The sequence below is a fragment of the Salmo salar genome, chromosome ssa15 (genome assembly GCF_905237065.1).
Source record: "Salmo salar chromosome ssa15, Ssal_v3.1, whole genome shotgun sequence".
NCBI lineage: Eukaryota > Metazoa > Chordata > Actinopteri > Salmoniformes > Salmonidae > Salmo > Salmo salar.
Window position 1 is genome coordinate 45,517,837 of NC_059456.1, and position 25,489 is coordinate 45,543,325.

At 45.0% G+C, this 25,489-nt stretch overlaps 2 protein-coding genes and 1 non-coding gene across 6 annotated transcripts in view; 2 read left to right on the forward strand and 1 right to left on the reverse strand.

The window, feature by feature from the left end:
* The window catches only part of brf1b (BRF1 general transcription factor IIIB subunit b), a 135,902-nt gene that overhangs the window by 91,779 nt on the left and 18,634 nt on the right, over positions 1-25,489 (reverse strand). For both annotated transcript variants that reach the window (XM_014145095.2, XM_014145094.2), the window contains exons 3-6: positions 25,405-25,485; positions 16,168-16,341; positions 11,373-11,404; positions 9,624-9,696 (exon numbers count right to left, since the gene is read on the reverse strand). In XM_014145095.2, coding sequence (XP_014000570.1) covers positions 9,624-9,696; positions 11,373-11,404; positions 16,168-16,341; positions 25,405-25,485 — 360 coding nt within the window. The remainder of the gene's footprint in view (positions 1-9,623; positions 9,697-11,372; positions 11,405-16,167; positions 16,342-25,404; positions 25,486-25,489) is intronic.
* btbd6b (BTB (POZ) domain containing 6b) lies at positions 1,313-5,830 on the forward strand. Of its 3 annotated transcripts, none has more exons than XM_014145098.2 (5): positions 1,313-1,470; positions 2,900-3,194; positions 3,354-3,444; positions 3,755-3,873; positions 4,333-5,830. In XM_014145098.2, exons 2-5 carry the CDS (start codon positions 2,989-2,991, stop codon positions 5,363-5,365), a joined length of 1,449 nt encoding a protein of 482 aa, XP_014000573.2. In that variant the 5' UTR covers positions 1,313-1,470; positions 2,900-2,988; the 3' UTR covers positions 5,366-5,830. The 3 variants fall into 3 exon arrangements, with proteins under 3 accessions (XP_014000573.2, XP_014000572.2, XP_014000571.2); XM_014145097.2 differs by lacking the exon at positions 1,313-1,470 and adding an exon at positions 1,494-2,646; XM_014145096.2 differs by lacking the exon at positions 1,313-1,470 and having other exon boundaries at positions 2,704-3,194.
* trnaa-ugc (transfer RNA alanine (anticodon UGC)) lies at positions 13,968-14,043 on the forward strand. The gene has a single exon. It is a non-coding gene; the product is annotated as a tRNA-Ala (tRNA).

Genomic DNA, 25,489 nt, shown 5'->3' on the forward strand with positions numbered 1-25,489 from the left:
TGTGTCTGCTCAAACGGTCAGAAACAGACTCCATGAGGGTGGTATGAGGGCCCGACGTCCACAGGTGGGGGTTGTGCTTACAGCCCAACACCGTGCAGGACGTTTGGCATTTGCCAGAGAACACCAAGATTGGCAAATTCGCCACTGGCGCCCTGTGCTCTTCACAGATGAAGCAGGTTCACACTGAGCACATGTGACAGACGTGACAGAGTCTGGAGACGCCGTGGAGAACGTTCTGCTGCCTGCAACATCCTCCAGCATGACCGGTTTGGCGGTGGGTCAGTCATGGTGTGGGGTGGCATTTCTTTGGGGGGCCGCACAGCCCTCCATGTGCTAGCCAGAGGTAGCCTGACTGCCATTAGGTATCGAGATGAGATCCTCAGACCCCTTGTGAGACCATATGCTGGTGCGGTTAGCCCTGGGTTCCTCCTAATGCAAGACAATGCTAGACCTCATGTGGCTGGAGTGTGTCAGCAGTTCCTGCAAGAGGAAGGCATTGATGCTATGGACTGGCCCGCCCGTTCCCCAGACCTGAATCCAATTGAGCACATCTGGCACATCATGTCTCGCTCCATCCACCAACGCCACGTTGCACCACAGACTGTCCAGGAGTTGGCGGATGCTTTAGTCCAGGTCTGGGAGGAGATCCCTCAGGAGACCATCCGCCACCTCATCAGGAGCATGCCCAGGCGTTGTAGGGAGGTCATACAGGCACGTGGAGGCCACACACACTACTGAGCCTCATTTTGACTTGTTTTAAGGACATTACATCAAAGTTGGACCAGCCTGTAGTGTGGTTTTCCACTTTAATTTTGAGTGTGACTCCAAATCCAGACCTCCATGGGTTGATAAATTGGATTTCCATTGATTATTTTTGTGTGATTTTGTTGTCAGCACATTCAACTATGTAAAGAAAAAGGTATTTAATAAGATTATTTCATTCATTCAGATCTAGGATGTGTTATTTTAGTGTTCCCTTTATTTTTTTGAGCAGTATATTTTCCAACGTCCATGGACGTCGGCGTCGAACTGTGCTCACTGGGTATCAATTGCCAACCATTAAACGATTATGGATAGCCTACTATCAGTGGCATTGATGTAGCCTATTCTTGATTTAGCTTCCACTGCATGCCACTGTTTAGAATTTAGAATAGACAATAACAAGACCACTAGATCTGCCAGGCAAAATACCATTGTCTGAAATTGTATTAAGTATAAGCCGCTTACTTCTGGCCTTGTCCGTTTTTAAACCCCTTCCAAACGATTCCATTTTGTAGCTCCGTGGCCCTCTGTTGGAAAACCGGGGAAACTGGCCTGGGAACAGGACAAACAGTTGAAGCCCAACCCCCCTCTCTCCCTACCGTTTACCAGTCCTCCGGATTTTAACATGGCTCCTGGCTGCGAACAAGCGTCCAGTAACCGAACCTGAACGTTTTTCTCTGTCAATCGACCGTCCCGCATTTAAATCAGGTAAAGATTTATTAACTGTTCGGTCGTGGGGTTTCCCACGAATGGAAATGTTGCTGAATCGAACGCTATGGTTGGCATCACTTCGACTGTACAGCCTGCGCGATTAGGGGAAGACATTTCAGCAGATATTTTCTGGGTAGCCTACTTCGTCTTAAAAATGCACCGATTCGAGAGCAACATTTTGGGCTCATATAACTTGAAATTGTGTACATTGTGTCTAACTGAAAGACTGGCGATTGCATCTCACAATTGTATCCAAATATTTCAATATAATTTACATAATTGTGCAAGCACTTCGCTTCATTTGTTACATGGAACGCAATTAAAAACGGCGTCCGTTTGGCGAGCGATGTCCCGCACTGTCAGCAAATTAATTGTTTCTCAAGTAGGCTTTTGCATCTTGAATATGCTATATCTCGATATGCTCAGCAATGTGCTCTATAAAAGACACAGGATATATATGGCTGTTCAATCCAGCTTTCGTGGAGCGTGTTTTGGTTCATAATTCGTAGTTTTGAAGTAACTTTGTGCAGTAAACTATTCCTGTGGCGTACAAACCAGATGGATTTCATAGATAGGATACAATGTAGAATATATCATACGTTATCTATAAACCAAAATCACAACTGGGGCCTCTTCTGATATAAATATGCCTGAAATGAACCATATTGCTCCCATTTATGGGGGCAATTTAAGTAGTGACGTGAACGTTACGGTAAGGGTTAACTCTCTTGCTCGGATCTTCGCCATGTAATATTGTACAGATCAGCTGTGGGAGGCGCCTACAGGAATACTGACATGGAAAGGCATCAGTGAATCTGATTTGTCAAACTCGAACTGCGCGCCCGCCCTCGATACACAAAACTACAGTACCTACAGTCATAAGAGTAGAATGATTGTTGGCACAGGGATGGATCACGTACCATTTGGATAATGATATGAACTCGCGTCCGCCTGGATATCTAATAATTGTGACAACTCGTCGCCGCAGTGGAGTTATGCAACATTGTAACACTTTGTAACAGTTCGCCCTGGGTGCAACGTGGATGTGATTATTTTAGAGGGGATACATTGTCGCTTAAAAGGAGGACGCTATGAGATAGATGAAATTGTAACCGCTTCGGATGTAATTCCGCTGGACGGACACCTTGATGTTGCTGTGCAAATATTTTCAGGGTGCGTAGGGGTTTTGTTTGATTGTACATAGACCTACGCCCGATGACAGAGGGTATCGGTTTATAAACGTGTTACATTATGTGGAATTAATTTTTTGTTAAATTCTGAACTGTTATACATACTTATTTGCACTTTAAATGCACGTCGCCTTTTCCAAAGGTTGATAGGTGGATTTGTTTTCTGATGCCAGAACCCCCAGATTGCCTGTATGGCCGAATCATGAAGTTTTTTACATTTTTGCTTTTGCTTCCAGAAACCTTAAAAAGGACTAAAAAGAGTGGGAAGCAGTCCGGCAAGCTGCCAGTATGCTATGAAATTGTGACTTTGTCCGTGAAGAAGAAGATGGCTGCAGAACTGTACCCTGCCAGCTTAAACACCAACCTCCCTAACAGCAACGGCGCGGTAGTGACTGCAGCCAGCAAGAAAAACATCGTTCAGGTCACCCAAGCTGTGACCGTGCCGACTACGACTGCCACTCAGCAAAATATCAACAACAACAACGTCGAGACTACCAGTTGGCAGTCCACTCACCCGACATTGCGAGAAAGGTATGTCAAGCTTCAGTTCTCGTTCTATTGTATAATGCAAATATTATATTATGCAAAAACGTGCGTAGTGATTGCCCCTCGGTGATTAAAAATGCCATCGATTTAACGTGGCGTGTACGACGCCGAATGATATAATTTATCTTATTTCGCATCTTTCAGGAATGCCTTGATGTTCAATAAAGAACATATGGCCGATGTTCATTTCATTGTGGGTCCCCCTGGTGAATCACAGAAAGTTCCAGCGCATAAAGTAAGTGCGCTTTTCTTCTGTGCCAAAGTCTCAGCGTGTTGGCTCTGTGTAGATTAGAAGTCTGAAGCAGTCATGCAGGCATATGTATAGTATTAGCCTACCATGCTTTTCCTGCCATTGTGGCCCATTGGACACTGGATTTTCTATTTGTTTTATGAATTACATTACACTGTCATATAATTTACATTTAAGTAAATATAAGCACAACAACTGTGTAATATGCACATGCTTTATTAAGAATGTATCCCATTTTGACAAACAATATGCATAGCCATATTGAAATAACCCACTTTCCCTCTTGTGTTTACAGTATGTATTGGCGGTGGGCAGCTCCGTTTTTGGTGCCATGTTTTATGGAGACCTGGCAGAAGGGGAGTCTGAGATTCACATCCCAGACGTGGAGCCTGCTGCTTTTTTAATTCTGTTAAAGTGAGTAACACATTACATCATCTCTGTGTAAGGCTTGCTTATGCATTTCAGTCCTTTTTGTCAGCAATGTTGCCATGCTTTTGTCATATAGCCAATATATAGGGTTGGCGAGTAGCCTAGAGGTTTGAGAGGCAGGCCTGCAATCTGAGGGTCGCTGGTTTGAATCCAAAGTTTCCTATTTAGTGCCCATCAGCAAGGAACGTAACCCTTTAATTTCCTTTAAACCCCTTGGTGTGATTGTTTGTTTTTCAGGGGGTTGGGTTGGACAATAAAGTATTTTTTCATGTATTGCTGTGGTTGGGGTCAATGTAATTTAAATTCAGGATATTAATTGAATTGGCTCGTTAAAATGGATTTGGTCCCCAACCCTGATCGATTGGATGATCAGCAATTGTTCTATCATACATTGTGATGGTGGATGTGGTTATAATGGCTAAAATCCTCACTCCCCCCTTCCAGGTATATGTACAGCGACGAGATTGAACTGGAGGCGGACACGGTGCTGGCCACTCTGTACGCCGCCAAGAAGTACATTGTGCCTGCCTTGGCCAAGGCCTGCGTCACTTTCCTGGAGACCAGCCTGGAGGCCAAGAACGCCTGTGTGCTGCTCTCTCAGAGCCGCCTCTTCGAGGAGCCAGAGCTGACACAGCGCTGCTGGGAGGTGATCGACGCCCAGGCTGAGCTAGCCCTCCGCTCCGAGGGCTTCTGTGAGATCGACCTGCAGACCCTGGAGATCATCCTGCGCCGTGAGACGCTGAACACGCGCGAGGCAGTGGTCTTCGAGGCAGTGCTGGAGTGGGCGGTGGCTGAGTGCCGGCGCCAGGGCCTGGGCGCCACGGCACGGAACAAGCGGGCGGTGCTGGGCAAGGTACTGTACCTGGTGCGCCACCCCACCATGACTCTGGAGGAGTTTGCTGACGGCGCGGCACAGTCGGACGTGCTCACCCTGGAGGAGACGCACGACATCTTCCTGTGGTACACGGCGGCCAACAAGCCCAAGCTGGAGTTCCCGCTGGCTCAGCGGACGGGCCTGACACCGCAGCGGTGCCATCGCTTCCAGTCATCGGCCTACCGGAGCAACCAGTGGCGATACCGGGGCCGCTGCGACAGCATCCAGTTTGCCGTAGACAAGCGCATCTTCATTGCCGGCCTGGGCCTGTATGGCTCAAGCGGCGGCAAGGCTGAGTACAGTGTCAAGATTGAACTGAAGCGGCAGGGTGCCACGCTGGCGCAGAACCTCACCATGTTCGTGTCGGACGGCTCCAGCAGCACATTCTCAGTGTGGTTCGAGCACCCGGTCCAAGTGGAACAGGATACCTTCTACACGGTCAGCGTCGTGCTGGACGGCAACGAGCTGAGCTACTTTGGGCAGGAGGGCATGACTGAGGTGCAGTGTGGAAAAGTGACATTCCAGTACCAGTGCTCCTCAGACAGTACCAATGGGACGGGTGTGCAGGGGGGGCAGATCCCCGAACTGGTCTTCTATGCATGAACCCTGGGGTTTGTTTGTAACACATCCCCTCCCCCTGCGTGGAAGTGCATTCTACCACTGGATTCGTTGAACATGCTGGGAGAGGGTCCAAAAGCAAAATAGTTTCTTTGCCTTCTTCAACAATGTAGCAGCAGTGAGAAATGATGTAAATGCAAACATGCCTGTTAGTCCTTTGACAAAATGTTTGAGTGATGGAATGCTCTTTCCATTTTTATTTATTGAGATAAAGATACAACCTATGATTTTAACTATTGAGCGCTGTGGCATGCAGCCTGGTGTAAATATGACAGAAGTTGTATTCTTGCACTCCTATTGGGCTACTCCCTGTTAGCGTGTTGTTTTTTGTAAATAACTTGAGGCTAATTTGTTTACAGCTTGAGGTTGGCTGACAAATGACATGTCTTGTATTTAGTGCGCAGCTTAATGGAACTGCAGAACATAAAGAAAACGTTTTTGTGACTCAAACTCAAAGGTGTTGATACTTGTTCTTTGGTAACACGCCCTGAGATTACATGACAGAGTATGCTGTTCCCTGGTCACCAGGGAACCATTTTCTGACATAACATCATCTCCACCTCTTCCAGTAGCAAAATGACGCATACCATGTAGTGTGGAGTTTGAAATACTCAGTCATGTATTTTTTTGACACAAAATGAGGCGTAATGGAATTGACTCTTTATTATGCGGCAGCATACTCAATTTCAAATAGGCCGACAACCTCCTATAGTGACATGTTATTGCTTTAACAGTAAAATCATGTTTCGGCTTGCCACTTGTGCCTTTTTAGGAGGGTTTGATCACCAATTTAAACTTGAAAGGCAAACGACCTTCACACAACCCTGACAAATCGCAACGGATTCATACGTTTCTCTCACGCTGTGATTTCAAGTGTTCCACAGGACAACATAATCGCTCTGTAATCAAAACAGAATAATTTGCATAAATTGCGGAGGCGACGAAGCGACTCGCAGTGCCCTTTTTTCCTGTTTCAACCAACGCTTTTTACTCACATCTCCAACATATTCAGGGTACTGTCTGGCTCATCTTTCTGGTTGGGTGCCACCTCTCAAAGTTGTTAAGTGAAATTAGGAGATGGATTTGAATTCAACCCATTGAAATGTGCTTGCATCATTCTAATGAGGGGTAAACACTAGAGCAAGTTGGAGATGGTAGAATGGCAGACTTTCTTCTGACAGGCAGCTGGATAGGAATTACCTAGCAGGGAAGAAAGGTGGCCTGCTCATCATGGCCCATATTCACAGTCTCAGAGTGCTGCTGACCTAGGATCAGTTTTTCATTTTCGCCAACATGAATTTATGGACAGGGGGAACATATTAGGGTAGCCTAGCGGTTAGAGCGTTGGGCCAGTAACCGAAAGGCCGTTTATTCGAATCTCCGAGCCGACACGGTGAAAAGTCTTTAGGTGTGCCCTTGAGCAAGGTACACATTTTTCCAGGTTCGCCATTGATAATGGCTGACCCTGGCCGTGAACCCTCTCTCCGAGGTTGTCTCAGGAGTTGGGATATGCAAAAAACACATTTCCAATTCATGCATATAATACATGTGTGAAATAGGACAAATATAAGCATCCACCAAATGTATTATTATTATTATAGATCAGCACTCCTCTGGGTCTGATTTCAAAGAGCATATCAGAGTCGGAGTTCTGCTGATATAGGATCAGTTTTTCCTTTTAGACCATAATGAATAAGATTATATGGGGGGGGTTATAATTCTTGGAGGGATTTATTTTAGTTTTTTGTTCCTTTTTTAAACCCTTTTTTCTAACCAATTTCGTGATATCCAATTTGTAGTTACAGACTTGTCCCATCGCTGCAACCGCCGTACGGACTCGGAAGAGGCGAAGGTCGAGAGCCAAACACGACCCTGCCAAGCCGCAGTGCTTCTTGACACACTGCTCGCTTAACCCGGCCACACCAATGTGTCGGAGGAAACACCGTACCACTAGCGACCATGTCAGCTTTCATGCGCCCGGCCTTCTACAGGAGTCACTAAAGAGCGATGGGACAAGGACATCCCGGCCAGCCAAACCCTCGCCTAACCTGGACGACACTGGGCCATTTATGCGCCGCCTCATGGGTCTCCCGGTCGCGGCCGGCTGCGACACAGCTCGGTATCGAACCCGGATCTGTAGTGACACCGCTAGCACTGCGATGCAGCGCTTTAGACTGCTGCGCCACTCGGGGGGCCCTTCTTGGAGGGATTTTAAGTCTATTAACCCCAGGTTGTGTACTTGGATGATTACCTTGTTTACTCTCTGTACCCCTCTCATTACATTAGTCAGATGAGAACGAAGCAGAGATGTTGATCTTTTACGGGAGGGGATGGGAGGCAGGCATAAAATGACTGCATAGCAAGTTGTCCACTTGAAAGGCATAGGGACACAGTGCCCCCACTGGTAAAATTGTAAAATGAGGTATTGCACTTGTCTTCACAATGTGTATGCTATTCAAATAGAAAAGTCTTAAGGGAGATCCTTGGGACGTCCAACTCTTGACTTCACCCCATTGAAGTTGACATTTAAAATGGTTAGGGTTCAGAGTAGGGACGTCCCAAGGGTCCAACGGCTGCTGGCATATGTAAAAGTGCAAACACTCATGGTCTGCATATTTCTTGGCAGGGTGATTCCAAAGACGGTACAGTATGAAGATATGCAGAAGCTGCTTCTCCAATAGAAATCCCCGATCACACTTGACATTGGCGAGCTAAGCTCATGCGCAGAAACACTTCATCAGGTAAAACGGTCGTCTCACGCCGAACTGCGCATGTGCAGACCGGCAAATCGAACACACTCATTCTATATAAAGTTGTTTTTGAATAAAAAGTTTGTCACAATGAGGTTAGAGTACCGTAAATTCCGGACTATAAGCCACAACTTTTTTCCCAGCTTTGAACCTCGCGGCATAAACAATGACGCAGCTAATATATGGATTTTTCCCGCTTTCAATTTTTTTAAATTTAAAAAAAAACATTCTGTGACGTGCTCAGTTTTTTTGGTGGCATGAAGCTTTCATTAGACCAATGAAATTGCCGAACGGGTTAAGGTCAAACAACTTTTTTGTTTACTGTTTAGATTAAATCGAGCGCTCTCAAACTTCCCATTATTCTGATTACGGTAGTCATTTTGTCACCCTCATCATGGCGAAGACACGGAAAAATGCATATGATGCAGCTTTCAAGTTGAAGGCGATTGATCTGGCTGTTGGAAAAGGAAATAGAGCTGCTGCACGGGAGCTTGGTCTTAATGAGTCGATGATAAGACGTTGGAAACAGCAGGGTGAGGAATTGACTCAGTGCAAAAAGACAACTAAAGCTTACTGCTAATTTTTATTTTTTGTTACAAGCCGTGTTTCGTTAAAGCCTATTTATTTTTGTTACAAGCCGTGTTTCGTTAAAGCCTGTGTAAAGTTCATTTGTTTCAACGTACCGGTAGGCACCTGCGGCTTAAAGACATGTGCAGCTTATTTATGTTCAAAATAAAAAAAAAAATTAATTCAGTGGGTGCGGCTTATATTCAGCTGCGCTTAATAGTCCGGAAATTACGGTAATAACATGTTCAACCTACTTGAATCTAGGTTGTGCCTTTAGATTTTGAGAAACAGCTATGGAAGAATTTTTCACTTCTCTCCTTGACTTCTCATACCACAAACCCCAGCCTGGTCTTCTTGCGTTCCCGGAAGTCTCTTGATGTTGGGCCTCGGGGTTTAGAAACTCTGTGGTGATTCACTGTGATGTGTCCCATCCTTCAATAGTTTCTTTCCCTTTCTAGAAGATGACTCATCTATCCAGAATATCTATCGGTTATCCAGTCTTCCTTCAGTGGCCATAATTGAAATGAACTAGATATGGAAGGTATTTTTGGTCATTTAAAGTGTAGGGACATAAAATAGCCTTTTAGCTTTCAGTTGGTTTGTTAAAGAAAGAAAACAATGAGTGAGATACGTTTACAATCGGAAAGGATTGGATAGCTGTAACAAACAAGGCAAAGTTCCACCCAGCCTATCAGCAGTGAAGCAAGTACCATATTGCTTATACCTATCCAATCCCTTTCAGATCTGACCAAGTACTCACTGGCCAGGTTGGAGGGCTATGGATCGATTTTGGAATTCAGCCCTTGAGCTAAAATAAGGAGTAAGGTGACGTTGCCCCTAGACAATGATCTTGGGTCAGTTTTACATTTTCCCCACTAATGGTTAAGGCTAGGATAGTGGAAGTGGAAGCTGATCCTAGATCTTACCTATTGCTGGGGAGTTGATGCAGAGCTCTCGAGCCAGCAGGAGGAAGGTCTTCCCTAGGATGTACACGTTCACCTGTAAAGTGGAGGAGAGTTGGGCTCTGTTCCAAAACTTTAAGAACACATCCTTCCTGCCTGCCTACCTTGAAGAAATTCCTGATCAGATTGGTGAAAGCCATGTTATTTAACTGTTGCCCACACATATCAATTTGTGTTAGATCTGTGATTACATCAATGAAAGAATGCACATCCTTCCCGCCTCCCTCCCTTCCCGCCTCCCTCCCTTCCCTGATTTGACGTGGCTGGATTGGTGAAAGTTATGTGTTAGAACCGTTGCTTAGACCTATTGATTTGTGTTAGATCAGTGATTATGTCAAGAAACGGAGGAAGGAAGGTTGTTTTTAAAGTATTCAAACGGGGCCTTGGCCCCTGTTCCAATAATTTTGAAACACATCCTTCCTTCCTTGAGGTAATAAATTATCTCTACCTACATGGGTGGATATGTGAAGGTAATTTTTCCAATTACTTTGTCCAATCAACCCTTGGCAGATCAGTGATTTCTACAAGGAAGGAAGATTGCTTTGATGTCGGCTAATTATCATTTAAAGCTTAATAGTTGTAGTCATATGAAAGTGAATTCAATTTCAAAGCAGCACAATTGAGGAATTGTATATGGAACTGGAGTAGGTAGAGAAAGTATGTTTATATTATGTTCATAGACGTAAAGTGTGTAGGGGGGTGAAGAGCACATTACTCAAAACCCTTCCACCCTGTGTCATGAGAAGTTGCCCCCACTCTGAACACACTGATCTAAGGTCAATTTTGTATTCCCCGGCTAATGGTTAAGGTTAGGCTATGGGGTGTATCAGCTGTTCCCAGATCAGTGTCTATGGGCGACTTAGGACCCACTCGGTGGACCAGGGCCACATAGCACTGAGGATTCCGTAGCCTGGTCTTAAATCTGTTTGTGCTTTCTTGTAAAGTCATATGGTCGTTGTTTGGCATCAATGGCATGACAGCCACTATGGGAGTGGGCTATAAAGCACAAACAGATAAGGGACCAGGCTAAGGAGTCAGTGCATTGGTGGCATATTTCTGGAGAGGCTCAACCCTTGCCTGAACACGGCCTTCCAATACCAGACAGGGGTGAGTCTAGGGTGGGGGCCGTGCTCCCAGGACAGCTGGCCTGGACTGGGGGTAAAAATATTGCACTGCGCCAGCTGTGTCGGACAGAAACGCTTCCCCCAGGGACCCAACAACTGAACATTAAATTCTCTGCATTGAATTGACATACTCCTTCTGTCCTCTAGTGGCTGGATACCCCAAGGGAGATTAGGACTTTGTTCTTCATACATTTAATGATGTTTTGGGAGGTTTTATTATATGTGCAAATGAAAATGGTTTGGTTATGACGGATCTGAGATTTAAAATGTCCTTAATCTGCCTATCATTTGGTTTTTCATTTTTGGTAGGCAGTTCAGTTGTTTAATTTGGTGGTCAGCTGACTTGCTTGTGTCACACTCCTTGCAGACCACATCATTCATTGTGATGAGGCTATACCCAATGGCATTAGTATGTGGATATCACATATCACCTGGAGCCGTATGTTTTAAGCATCTCAGGCTAGGAGTGCTGATCTAGGACCAGCCATGCTTTCACCAATCCGATGCTTTTAAATGAATGAGGAGTGAAGTGCACACATCTGGAAAAGGGTAGAGAATCGTAATGGACGAAGACAGAGACTAAACGTACCTGTAGGAGATCACTCAGGTCCAGAAGCATGTCTGAAGAGGGAAGGAGCGTTAAGGAAGGAAAGGTGACAGCAACAAGGGCTTTACCGCAAAGAACAGAGATACACCATGGTTGTGTACAGTAGGCACTAAAAAGAAAATAAATGGTCTGAAACTGCGGGGTACTATATGAACTAAGTAGCATGACCCATTTCTCAATGGGTTCAGCACTTACAAATACTGTTCAGAGCAAAGTATACAACATTATTACAAGCCAAAGGCTATTTTAATTATTTATGTTTTTTGCCGAAATGGCCCAAATCGACCTGTCAATAACATTCTAAGAATGACCTAAAAAATGTATGCTTAATAATGCTAATAAGTAAGAGGTGCAATGTAATTTTCCATCAACAAAACTGAGAAAACAAATTCTAAAAAGGGAACGCCATCCTTTCAAACTGAAAATAATAATAATAAACGTGAAATCTGGTGTTCAAGACAAGTAAGTAAGTCTAGGGCCTTAGAATTGTGCACTAGGTTTGTTTTTTGCCAATTACTACGGTGAGTGAGACGGTGCATACGTTGATGCCGGGGTCTTTCTGCAGTCAAGCATCAGGTGACTCAAACTCCCTTGATGCTTGGCCCCTTCGGCTGCCGATGCGCGGCTAAATATAGAACTGGTCCCGCAGTGCCTCAGCTCCGCCCTAGCAACCTGCAGACGAGTTCACCTAGAGACGGGACAGAGGGAGCGAAGTGGATTGACTCGGGAAGACTGTCGGCTGACGCTCACCTCACAACGTCGTGAATGGACGGAAGTGTGCAAGCACACACAGACACACACACACAGACTGGAACATACATTCCTAATTGGAACACAAACACACACCTGGAACACAAACACATATTATAAATTACTACATACCTAGTGTACACGACTACTATACACATTGCAAACTTCACAGCCATACACACACCTGACCAACCTCTTATTTACCATTACAAACAGCCGAAAAACGTGCGCACACACACACTAACCAACACACACTGGATAGGCTACATGAAAACAATCAACTGCCAGTTGAAAATACACACTTCCCTTCCACCCTCTGACCTACACACACGCTCGTACCTGAGCAACACACACACGTAGCACGGGTGGCCGGCGGAGAGATTACAGGGTCCATTAATCTCAGCGGGGTGAGATTAGATTAGCGCCACAGAAAGGGAAAGGATAATCTGATAGTTCCGCTGCCATCCGACAGATAATGCAGGACCGTCGCTAAACCTCACACACTAGGGATGTGTTCCAAATGGCACCCTATCCCTACATAGTGCACTACTTCTGACCAGGGCACCCTATTCCCTAGATAGCCCTATGGGCCTTGGTCAAAAGTAGTGCAGGCACTAGTAGCACTGATAACTACTTTGTTGACGGAAAATGTACTTGCTACGATTGTGATATTTTGTCACACCTAGCTATCTTAAAATGAATGCACTATTGTAGGGGTGTTTAACTAATTTAACTAAATTCGGTCTTCAATGAGTTCCAGAGGGTTGCACTGAAAATGTGCTATATTTCTTTGCTGTCAAAATTTGCAGAAATCTTTTCCTCTTTCCGTCATTTATGGTATTTTTTTATGCTCCCTGACTGTCGAGTGATTTCAATAAACTTTATGAATGTAGGTCCATTGACTGTGCATAGTGATTATTAGCGAGCTGGACAGAAGAAACTGTTTGACACACCTGCACTAATGTAAGTTACGATGGATAATAGTGTCTGCTAAATTACCAACATGTATATAGGGAATAGGGTGCCATTTGAGATGCAGCCAATCACTCACAAGTAGGGGGTTGCCCTGCCGGTATCATAGTACTGTCAGTTGCCCATAGCTCGCTTTCAAAGAGGGTCGGACAGGCATGGGGCAATATTTTTACACTTTGGGTTAGTGATAAAATAGTTTTGGCGTTACAAATAATAGGACAGCGACGAGATGTGTATTTGTTCCCAGAAAGCACTAACGAAAATGCTTATTTCCGAAGTGGTGCACGAGAAAAACACCTAGGAATTGTACCTTGTATTGTTGTATTGATAGTTCTTCTCCAATGGACTCTTTGGGTAGTTCGAATCCACTGAGGATTTGAATAACAATATCAAGGAGAGTGATAGGTTAGACAATCCTGTATAACGCATTCGCCTTTGGGCGAGTGGTGTCAATGTTACTGGATGAATCCATGTAGATAAGGCTAGACAGTTCCCTTCAACGGTTGCCTGTGTGTACTGCAGTCTAGTAAAAGGGTGTGGTTGTGTGCAAATTAATAGGATTGAATGAAGCCCCTGAGGACCTGTATCTTTCTATCTGAGTCCCCTGTGACTAACCGGAGGAGCCCAACCCAAACCCGGCCTAACCCCCAAGGAAAGAGAGGTGCAACCTTCACCCAGCAACACCACAATACACAGACAACTAATGAGATTCTCTGGTGTTACACAAACACGTTGCTCTTTAGTACAGGCCTTGAACGTTACAGTGGTACAGAACCCGGGTTGGACTGCTGAAGTGACAAATGAAGACTTAGTATCACTACACTGTGAACCTAACACCAATAGTGACGTGGTGGTGGTCCCGTGTGGCTCAGTTGGTAGAGCATGGTGTTTGCAACGCCAAGGTTGTGGGTTCGATTCCCACGGGGGACCAGTACGGAGAAAAAAAATGTATGAAATGTATGCATTTACTACTGTAAGTCGCTCTGGATAAGAGCGTCTGCTAAATGACTAAAATGTAAATGGTGGTGCTATACCCTGAAGCAGGACACAGCGACCTGAGAGGGATGGCTAGAGGTAGGCCAGATACAGGCATCATCAAGTCACTGTAAGGTACAGTAATTCCTTTCTCCCCATCATTTAACCATATGTGGTTACCTCGACTGTAAATAGAATAGAATCTACAACGTATATCATTATTGTTATTCTAAAAGAGTCAATGCAAACAGGGTAGCCTAGTGGTTAGAGTGTTGGACTAGTAACCAAAAGGTTGCAAGTTCAAATCCCTGAGCTGACAAGGTACAAATCTGTCGTTTTGCCCCTGAACAGGCAGTTAACCCACTGTTCCTAGGCTGTCATTGAAAATAAGAATTTGTTCTTAACTGACTTGCCTAGTTAAATAAAAACACATATGAAGAAAATGCTGGTCAATAAGAAGACTTTCATGTTACTTTGCAAAAGGTACTACTGAGCACGACCAGGGTGAGTAGAATCTCTGCCCAATCAGTGTGACCTTAATCAATTCACTTCCACGGGAGGAAGACAAACAGCGGTACTCCAGACCTTCAGGCTTATATTTGAATATCCTTGATGTAGATCAGTCGAGGCTGGTGACACTTTAAATGGGAAGGACAGGCTCATAGTAATGGCTGGAACGGAGTTAATGGAATGGTCTCAAACACATCAAACACCTGGTTGCCATGTGTTTGATTCCATTCCATTCACTCCATTCATTAATATGAGCCGTCCTCCCCTCACCAGCCTCCTCTGATGTAGAATTACTTATGGTGGTCGTGTGGCGCTTGCATCGCCAAGGATAATGGGTCCAATTCCGCTGGGGCCACAACTCAAAATGCATCCACACATGACTAAGTCGCTTTGGATAAAAATGTCTGCCAAATGGCATATATTATTCCTCACACAGACAAGATGGCCTCCCTCTACGACAACCGTTTCACCAAACTTACACCTTTGTTTGCTTTACACTCGCCCACACTGTCGCACCTGAGAAAAACATTTGTTGTTCCACTCTCCACCGTTTAACAGCAATAACTAAAACGCTGATGACATCCTCAAGGTTGTGGAACTATACCTGAAATGGCTCTTACGGGATGAGATGGGAGGGCAGGAGTGACGCTTCCTCAACGCGACACCAACAGAAAGCAGATGAGCTTCCTCAAAAGACCAATTAGTGAAAAAATATCTGAATGGGGGCTGCCTGTGTAAACGCAGCCTATGTGATTTCTAATCTGGATTAGGGTGATGTTGCCCCTAGTAGACACTGATCTTGGGTCAGTTTAGCATTTCCTCCACTAATGGTTAAGGTTATAATTGGGAGAGGGGAAGCTTATAATGCATTCTGATCACTGAGCGGTTCGATCAGGACGCTGCGGTAAACAATCCAGGTCTTCTGCGGCCTTGGAATTGGGAGGTGTGTCGTTGGACCTGATCAGAAAATAATGGGTCTCTGAGAGATGGTTGTGTAGAAGCACGTGCTGAGCATCCATCCACAATAACTCACAAACACAACCTCTCTATTACACACATGCATGTACAAACACATTCACAAATACACACATCCACAATAACACACACAGACAATACGTCACAAATACAATCATTCTCTCTTTCTCTAATCTCCCGTGGGCAGATTCTGCGTGTAGACCGAAGAATCTGCCGGGACTGAATGAGATGCGAGAGATAATGAACAGCCTTAGTTCTGTTTTTTGTCACTGGTTATTCTGATGTATCTGGATTGGGGCGAAGGCGGTGCTTCACCTTGAGTGCTTCGCGCATGTACCCACACAGATTTCTTTAGCGAGGGTGGAAACTTTGTTTTTGTCAGAATTTCTAACACATATGAACACATTTCTGGGTTAACAGAGATTACCCTTTCTTTCACACATACAGTGCTCAAAAACACACACACACACGTTAATCTGTAACCATTGATATGCCTTGGAAACACCGTCACCCCAACCCCCTATGGTAAAAGACAATCTCCCCCCTTTGGCCCCTTTTAGGGCAGCAGGGGGTGTGGTCCCAGTCCAAAGGATACGGGGCGTGCCCTCAGTCCGGCAGACCAAGTAGAGGCAGGCGGCGATGACGTGCGCCATCTTGCGTCCGCGCGTCAGGTGCTTGCTCACCACCATCTTAAAGAAGTTGAAGGCCGTGTCCAGGCAGTGCTGGTTGAGCTGCAGCTGGCTGCCCAGGTTGTGGATCTGCCGCTTGCCTGTGGACCGAAACGCACGCACGCACGCACGCACACACACACGTTAGGGTAAATATTTACACACACATGGGTAGGTGTAACTTACACACACACACAAACACAGACACGGATAAATAGTACACCCACACACACTAGACTACTAGTGTTTTGGGTTGCCAGCAGCGGTGATGTCATGAGCGTGAGAGCGGGGCAGACAGGCCCTGTTAATAGGGCCTGACAAACCACCCCTGTGCTTCTCCCAGGCAGAGAGAGAGACAGCTGTGTACTTACCAGAGAGAAGCCATCTGCAGCACAGCCTCACACACACACACACACACACACACACACACACACACACACACACACACACACACACACACACACACACACACACACACACACACACACACACACACACACACACACATATGCTTGCAAACACATACACACTCACAGACACACACAGACACACACACACACACGCGCGCGCAAATAAGCAAAATCCATGAACACACAGATGGTAATACAGAACACACATACTGTATACAGCAACTCTAGTCCAAACACAAACATAGGCCTTTACTATAAAACATATGCATGTTCAGTTCCATTCCCTGTAGTAGGATATATTTGTGTTAGGCTGTCAATAAACCCGTCTCAATTGACATTAACATCTCCCTCGACGTCAGCAAGACCAAGGTGCTGATTGTGGACTACAGGAAACAGGGACGGGTGAACACCCCCAACATTCACAAGGCCGCAGGGCCAGACAGATTACCTGGACGTGTACTCTGAGCATGCGCTGACCAACTAGCATGTGTCTTCACAGACATTTAGAACCTCTCCCTGTTCAAGTCTGTAATACCAATATGTTTTAAGCAGACCACCATAGTGCCCAAGAACACGAAGGTAACCTGCCTAAATGACTACCGGCCCATAGCACTCACGTCTGTAGCCATGAAGTGGTTTGAAAGGCTGGTCATGGCTCACATCAACACCATCATCCTAGACCCCTCCAATTTGCATACCGACCCAACAGATCCACAGATGATGAGGTCTCTACTGCACTCCACACTACCCTTTCCCACCTAGACAAAAGGAACAACTATGTGAGAATGCTTTTCATTGACTACATCTCAGCATTCAACACCATAGTGCCCTCAAAGCTCATCAATAAGCTAAGGACCCTGGAACTAAACACCTCCCTCTGCAACTGGATCCTGGACTTCCTGACAGGCCGCCCCCAGGTGGTAACGGTAGGTAACAACACATCCGCCACACTGACCCTCAACACAGGGGCCCCTCAGGGGTGCGTGCTCAGCCCCCTCCTGTACTCCCTGTTCACTCATGACTGCATGCCAGGCATCACTCCAACACCATTATTAAGTTTGCAGATGGCACAACAGTGGTAGGCCTGATCACCGACAACAACGAGACAGCCTATAGAGAGGAGGTCAGAGACCTGGCCATGTGGTTCCAGGACAACAACCTCTCCCTCAACGTGATCAAGACAAAGGAGCTGATTGTGGAATACAGGAAAAAGAGGACCGAGCACGCCCACATTCTCATCGACAGCGCTGCAGTGGAGCAGGTTGAGAGCTTCAAGTTCCTTGGTGTCCACATCACCAACAAACTAACATGATCCAAGCACACAATGACAGTTGTGAAGCGGGCACAACAAAACCTATTCCCCCTCAGGAGACAGAAAAGATTTGGCATGGGTCCTCAGATCCTCAAAAGGTTTGTACAGCTGCACCATCGAGAGCATCCTGACTGGTGGCATCACTGCCTGGTATGGCAACTGCTCGGCCTCCGACCGCAAGGCACTACAGAGGGTAGTGCGAATGGCCCAGTACATCACTGGGGCCAAGCTTCCTGCCATCCAGGACCTCTATACCAGGCGGTGTCAGAGGAAGGCCCTAAAAATTGTCAAAGACTCCAGCCACCCTAGTCATAGACTGCTCTCTCTGCTACCACACGGCAAGCGGTACCGGAGTGCCAAGTCTAGGTCCAAGAGGCTTCTAAACAGCTTCTACCCCCAATCCATTAGACTCCTGAACATCTAGTCAAATGGCTACCCAGACTATTCACATTGCCCTGCCCCCCCCCACACACACAACTGCCACTCTCTGTTGTCATCTATGCATAGTCACTTTAAGACCATGGTGATTGCCTACGGAGCTGTGAAGGGAACGGCACCTCCATACCTTCAGGCTCTGATCAGGCCCTACACCCAAACAAGGGCACTGCGTTCATCCACCTCTGGCCTGCTGGCCCCCCTACCTCTGAGGAAGCACAGTTCCCGCTCAGCCCAGTCAAAACTGTTCGCTGCTCTGGCCCCAATGGTGGAAACACCTACTGGACCCCCCTTAAAATATTTAGATGCACTATTGTAAAGTGGTTGTTCCACTGGATATCATAAGGTGAATGCACCAATTTGTAAGTCGCTCTGGATAAGAGCGTCTGCTAAATGACTTAAATGTAAATGTAAATGTATCTATGCATAGTCACTTTAATTAACTCTACCTATATGTACATACTACCTCAACTAACCGGTGCCCCCGCACATTGACTCTGTACCGGCACCCCCCTGTATATATTGTTATTTTTTACTGCTGCTCTTTAATTACTTGTTACTTTTATCTCTTATTCTTATCTGTATTTTTTTTAACTGCACTGTCGGTTATAAGGGCTTGTAAGTAAGCATTTCACTGTAAGGTCTACACCTGTTGTATTCAGCGCATGTGACTAATAACATTTGATTTGATTTGATCCACATTGACGGGGCAGAGCGGGGAGGATCAAGTGCTTCAAATTCCTCTGTGTCCATATCCCTGTGGACTTAACATGGTCTTCTCACCCCTCAGATCCTTAACAACTTTTACAGCTGCACCATCGAGAGCATCCTGACTGGTTGTATCACCATTTGGTATGGCAACTGCTCCACCCTCGACCGGAAGGCCCTACAGAAGGTGGTGCGGACGGCCCATCTAGGACATACATGCCAGGCAGTGTCTGAGAAAGGCCTGAAAAATTGCCAAAGACTCCAGCCACCAGAGACATGGACTGTTCTTAATCTCCATGCTTCTATCTGGCAGGCGGTACCGGTGCATCAAGGATCAGAACAACAGACTCCTAAACAGCTTCTATCCTTTGGCCATAAGACTGCTAAATGGATAACAACTACTGCTCTCCTTCACACCAACGCTGCTGCTAAAATTATTATTGATTAGATTCATTATTACCGCTTCACTGCTGTTCATTGATTATTGACTGCCATTACCATTTATCTATCTATATATCCTGCTACTGGTCACTATTACTCCTGTTTACATGTATTACCATTATTATATTACCATAAGTATTTATATATTCCTGCTACCAGTCACTTCTCAGCCGTGTTTACATGTATATCCGCCTTTCATGCCTACACTGACACTCTGACACTCACACTAACACTTGCATACACACACACACACACACACACACACACACACACACACACACACCCACCCACCCACCCACCCACCCACCCACCTCTTATGCTGCTGCCATACTGTTTACTAGTGTTATTATTATTTATCCTGCTACCAGTAACTTTCTCGTAATCTCTGCCTACATGTAAATATTTACCTCAAATACTCCAGTATCCCTGCACATTATACAATTGGTACAATCATGGACCCTATACCTTCCATTCTTATTTCTTGTGGGTTTTTTTTATTACTTATTCTATTTGATATTGAAAACTGCACTGTTGGGTAGGGCTTGCAAGTTCAGCATTTCCCTGTATTTTTGAATGTGACAAATACAACTTAAAACAAATTGGAGCGACAAGACAAAAAAAAAAGTATGAGAGCTGTATAAGTAATGTTTAGTGTGGCAATCAAAGATACACTCAACTATTGACGGTAACAAACTCAGTTATGGTTACTAATGACTGTTTATGAGCAAGTGTGTGAGTATGACTGTACACAAACATACACACACACAAACACACACACTCAACCTCAGACTGTAGAAATTTGGCTTGGCCCCTAAGACCCTCGCAAACTTTTATAGATACACCATTGTGAGCATCCTGTCGGGCTGTATCAACGCCTGGTAAGGCAACTACAGGGCTCTCCAGAGGGTGGTGCAGTCAGCCCAACGCATCACCGGGAGCACACTGTCTGCCCTTCAGGACACCCGGTGTTACAGGAAGGCCAAGAAGATCATCAAGGACCTCAGCCACCCGAGCCACGGTCTGTTCACCCCACTATCATCCAGAAGGCAAGGTCAGTACAGGTGCATCAAAGCTGTGACCGAAAGACTGAAAAACAGCTTTTATCTCAAGGCCATCAGACTGTTAAATAGACATCACTAGCTGGCCTCCACCCAGTACCCTGCCCTGCACTTAGTCACTGTCACTAGCTGGCAAACACCCGGTTACTCAAACCTGCACCTTAGAGGCTGCTGCCCTATGTACGTAGACATGGAACACTGGTCACGTTAATAATGGAATACTGGTCACTTTAATAATGTTTACATACTATTTGACCCACTTCATATGTATATACTGTACATTTTAGTCATGGCCATCCTATTCAACTATTGCTGTACATACAGTGCCTTCAGAAAGTATTCAGACCCCTTTCCACATTTTGTTACGTTACAGCCTTATTCTAAAATTGATTAAATAAAAATGTTTCCTCATCAATCTACACACAATACCCCATGATGACAATGCGAAAACAGGTTTTTAGAAATTTTTGCAAATGTATTAAAAATAAAAACAGAAATACCTTACAGTAAGTATTCAGACCTTTTGCTATGAGACTCGAAATTGAGCTCAGGTGCATCCTGTTTCCATTGATCATCCTTGAGATGTTTTTACAACTTGACTGTAGTCCACCTGTGGTAAATTCAATTGATTGGATATGATTTGAAAAGGCACACACCTGTCTATATAAGGTCCCACAGTTGACAGTGAACGTCAGAGCAAAAACCAAGCCATGTGGTTGAAGGAATTGTCCGTAGAGCGCCGAGACAGGATTGTGTCGAGGCACAGATCTGGGGAAGGGTGCCAAAACATTCTGCAGCATTGAACACAGTGGCCTCCATCATTCTTAAATGGAAGAAGTTTGGAACCACCAAGACCCTTCCGAGAGCTGGCTGCCAGGCCAAACTGAGCAATTGGGGGAGAAGGGTCTTGGTCAGGAAGGTGACCAAGAACCCAATGGTCACTCTGACGGAGTTCCTCTGTGGAGATGGGAGAACCTTCCAGAAGGACAACCATCTCTGCAGCACTCCACCAATCAGACCTTTATGGTAAAGTGACCAGAAGGAAGCCACTCCTCAGTAAAAGGCACATGACAGCCCGCTTGGAGTTTGCCAAAAGGCACCTAAAGACTCTCAGACCATGAGAAACAATATTCTCTGGTCTGATGAAACCAAGATTGAACTCTTTGGACTGAATACCAAGTGTCACGTCTGGAGGAAACCTGGCACCATCCCTACGGTGAAGCATGGTGGTGGCAGCATGCTGTGGGGATGTTTCTCAGCGGCAGGGACTGGGAGACTAGTCTGGAGTGAGGCAAAGATGAACGGAGCAAAGTACAGAGAGAGATCCTTGATGAAAACCTGCTCTAGAACGCTTAGAACGTCAGACTGGGACGAAGGTTCACCTTCCAACAAGACAGCAATCCTAAGCACACAGCCAAGACAACGCAGGAGTGGCTTCGGGAGAAGTCTCTGAATGTCCCAGCCAGAGTCTGGACTTGAACATCTCTGGAGAGACATGAAAATAGCTGTGCAGCAACACTCACAATCCAACCTGACAGAGCTTGAGAGGACCTGCAGAGAAGAATGGGAAAAACTCCCCAAATACAGATGTGCCAAGCTTGTAGCGTCATACCCAAGAAGACTCGAGGCTGTAATCGCTGCCAAATGTGCTTCAACTGAGTAAAGGGTCTGAATACTTATGTAAATGTGATAAAGCTGCTTTTGCTCTGATAACCTCTCTAGGGTAGGGGGCAGTATTTGCACGGCCGGATAAAAAACGTACCCGATTTAATCTGGTTATTACTACTGCCCAGAAACTAGAATATGCATATAATTGTTTGATTTGGATAGAAAACACCCTAACGTTTCTAAAACTGTTTGAATGGTGTCTGTGAGTATAACAGAACTCATATGGCAGGCAAAACCTGAGAAGATTCCTTACAGGAAGTGGCCTCTCTGACCATTTCTTGGCCTTCTACACTCTCTTTATTGAAAACTGAGGATCTCTGCTGTAACGTGACACTTCCTACGGCTCCCATAGGCTCTCAGAAGGCGGCAAAACGTTGAATGATGACTTTGCAGGCCATGGCTGAAAAACAGTAGCGCATTTGGATAGTGGTCGATCAGAGAACAATGAGACTGGGGGCGCCTGCACGAGCCGACACCATGTTTTTATTTTTTGTCTTTGAACGAAAACAGGGTTTCCCGGTCGGAATATTATCGCTTTTTTACGAGAAAAATCGCATAAAAATTGATTTTAAACAGCGGTTGACATGCTTCGAAGTACGGTAATGGAATATTTAGAATTTATTTTGTCACGAAACGCGTCGGGCGCGTCACCCTTCGGATAGTGTCTTGAACGCACGAACAAAACAGAGGATATTTGAACATAACTATGGATTATTTTGAACCAAACCAACATTTGTTATTGAAGTAGAAGTCCTGGGAGTGCATTCTGACGAAGAACAGCAAAGGTAATCCAATTTTTCTTATAGTAAATATGAGTTTGGTGAGGGCCAAACTTGGTGGGTGTCAAAATAGCTAGCCTGTGATGGCGAGCTATCTACTCAGAATATTGCAAAATGTGCTTTTGCCGAAAAGCTATTTTAAAATCGGACACAGCGATTTCATAAAGGAGTTCTGTATCTATAATTCTTAAAATAATTGTTATGTTTTTTGTGAACGTTTATCGTGAGTAATTTAGTAAATTCACCGGAAATTTGCGGTGGGTATGCTAGTTCTGAACGTCACAAGCTAATGTAAAAAGCTGGTTTTTGATATAAATATGAACTTGATTGAACAAAACATGCATGTATTGTATAACATAATGTCCTAGGAGTGTCATCTGATGAAGATCAAAGGTTAGTGCTGCATTTAGCTGTGGTTTGGGTTTATGTGACATTATATGCTAGCTTGAAAAATGGGTGTCTGATTATTTCTGGCTGGGTACTCTGCTGACATAATCTAATGTTTTGCTTTCGTTGGAAAGCCTTTTTGAAATCGGACAGTGTGGTTAGATTAACGAGAGTCTTGTCTTTAAAATGGTGTAAAATAGTCATATGTTTGAGAAATTGAAGTAATAGCATTTCTAAGGTATTTGAATATCGCGCCACGGGATTCCACTGGCTGTTGAGTAGGTGGGACGATTTCGTCCCACATACCCTAGAGAGGTTAATTGAAATGCATTCCAGGTGACTACCTCATGAAGCTGGTTGAGAGAATGCCAAGAGTGTACAAAGCTGTCATCAAGGCAAAGAGTGGCTACTTTGAAGAATCTAAAATCTAAAATATATTTTGATTTGTTAAACACTTTTTTTGGTTACTACATGATTCCATATGTGTTATTTCATAGTTTTGATGTCTTCACTAGTATTCTACAATGTAGAAAATAATAAAAATAAAGAAAAACCCTTGAATGAGTAGGTGTGTCCAAACTTTTGACTGGTACTGTACATATACACATATATATATACTCCGGATTCCAACATTGCTTGTCCTACTATTTCTTAATTCCATTCTTTTACTTTTAGATTTGTGTGAATTGTTAGATACTACTGCACTGTTGGAGCTAGGAACACAAGAATTTAGCTGCACCCGCAATAACATCTGCTAAATATGTGTATGCGACAAATAAAATGTGATTTAAATGTGTTCACGCATACTGGTATGTGAGTTGGATGTGCATGCGCACAGGATGTGTGTATTTGTGTGTCAGGCAGGTTAGTCTGGAATGCAGAGTGGAGTGAAGGCCGGTCACCAGTGTCAGCGAACCATTCAACCCATCACCAGAAATAACCCCAAAAGCTTTTAAGAGCATTAATCGTTCTATTCTGGAACCTCTATGTGTGTATGTGTATATGCGTACATATGCGTATGCAACTACCCATGCGTGTTTACGCAACTACTCGTGCATGTGTATGTGTTTCTGTGTGTGTAACCCCTCCTCCCCCGCCCCACTAGCTCCCCTCAGTCTCAGGAGAGTTTCATCCTGTGTGTTTGGATGGCAGAGAGTGTCGGATTAGATGTGGATCGTGTGTGCGTGTGTGTGGTGCGTGCATGTGAATAAGTGAATGTGAGGTTTGTGTGTGTGCATGTGAGAGAGAGAGAGAGAGAGAGAGGGACAGTGTGTGTGTGTGTGTGTGTGTGTGTGTGTGTGTGTGTGTGTGTGTGTGTGTGTGTGTGTGTGTGTGTGTGTGTGTGTGTGTGTGTGTGTTCTCTCACAGGTATGTACTTGTTCACAGTGATCGCCACAAACTATAAATCCTCAAGGCCGGGAAAATTTCTCATCAAACCTCTCTCTCAAGGGCTTTATTGGCTACTCTCTCTCTCTCTCTCTCTCTCACACACACACCAATTTGAGACATGCACCAAACTAGCCTCTCCATAAAACTGTCTTCTATACAATGATTGGATATGAAACTGTCAAGTAAACCAACTTCCCCAAAATGTAATCTCAGATTTTATATGATAACAGACCAAATGAGACCAAAAACATCCTGGTTAATTTCACTCACTATCTCACAACCAATCATTCAGTTTCCTGCTTGAACAGGTTTTGTTTGGTCCCCAGATAAAGAGTTATGCATACAGGGGTGAATCCCAAATTCCATTTAAGTCACATTTTCACTTAAATCTCCCATTGACATCAATGCATTAAGTGAAAATAGGTCTTAATTGGCAGGATTCGCCCAAGAATGTATATTAGTTGGAATAGTGAATCATGTCCACTCTATGTGTTGCACTTCTATCTCCAATATGCTGAACAAGCCTTAGCTGTTTTGAGAAGGAGAGAGGGCATGGTGGGTTTAGTTCAGGACTCACCGTTCTGCAGTGTCTGAGCACGGGACTCTTTTCCAAGGCTGGTGTGGAACCCAGTACCCAGGACTGGGGCTTTCACTGGACCTGG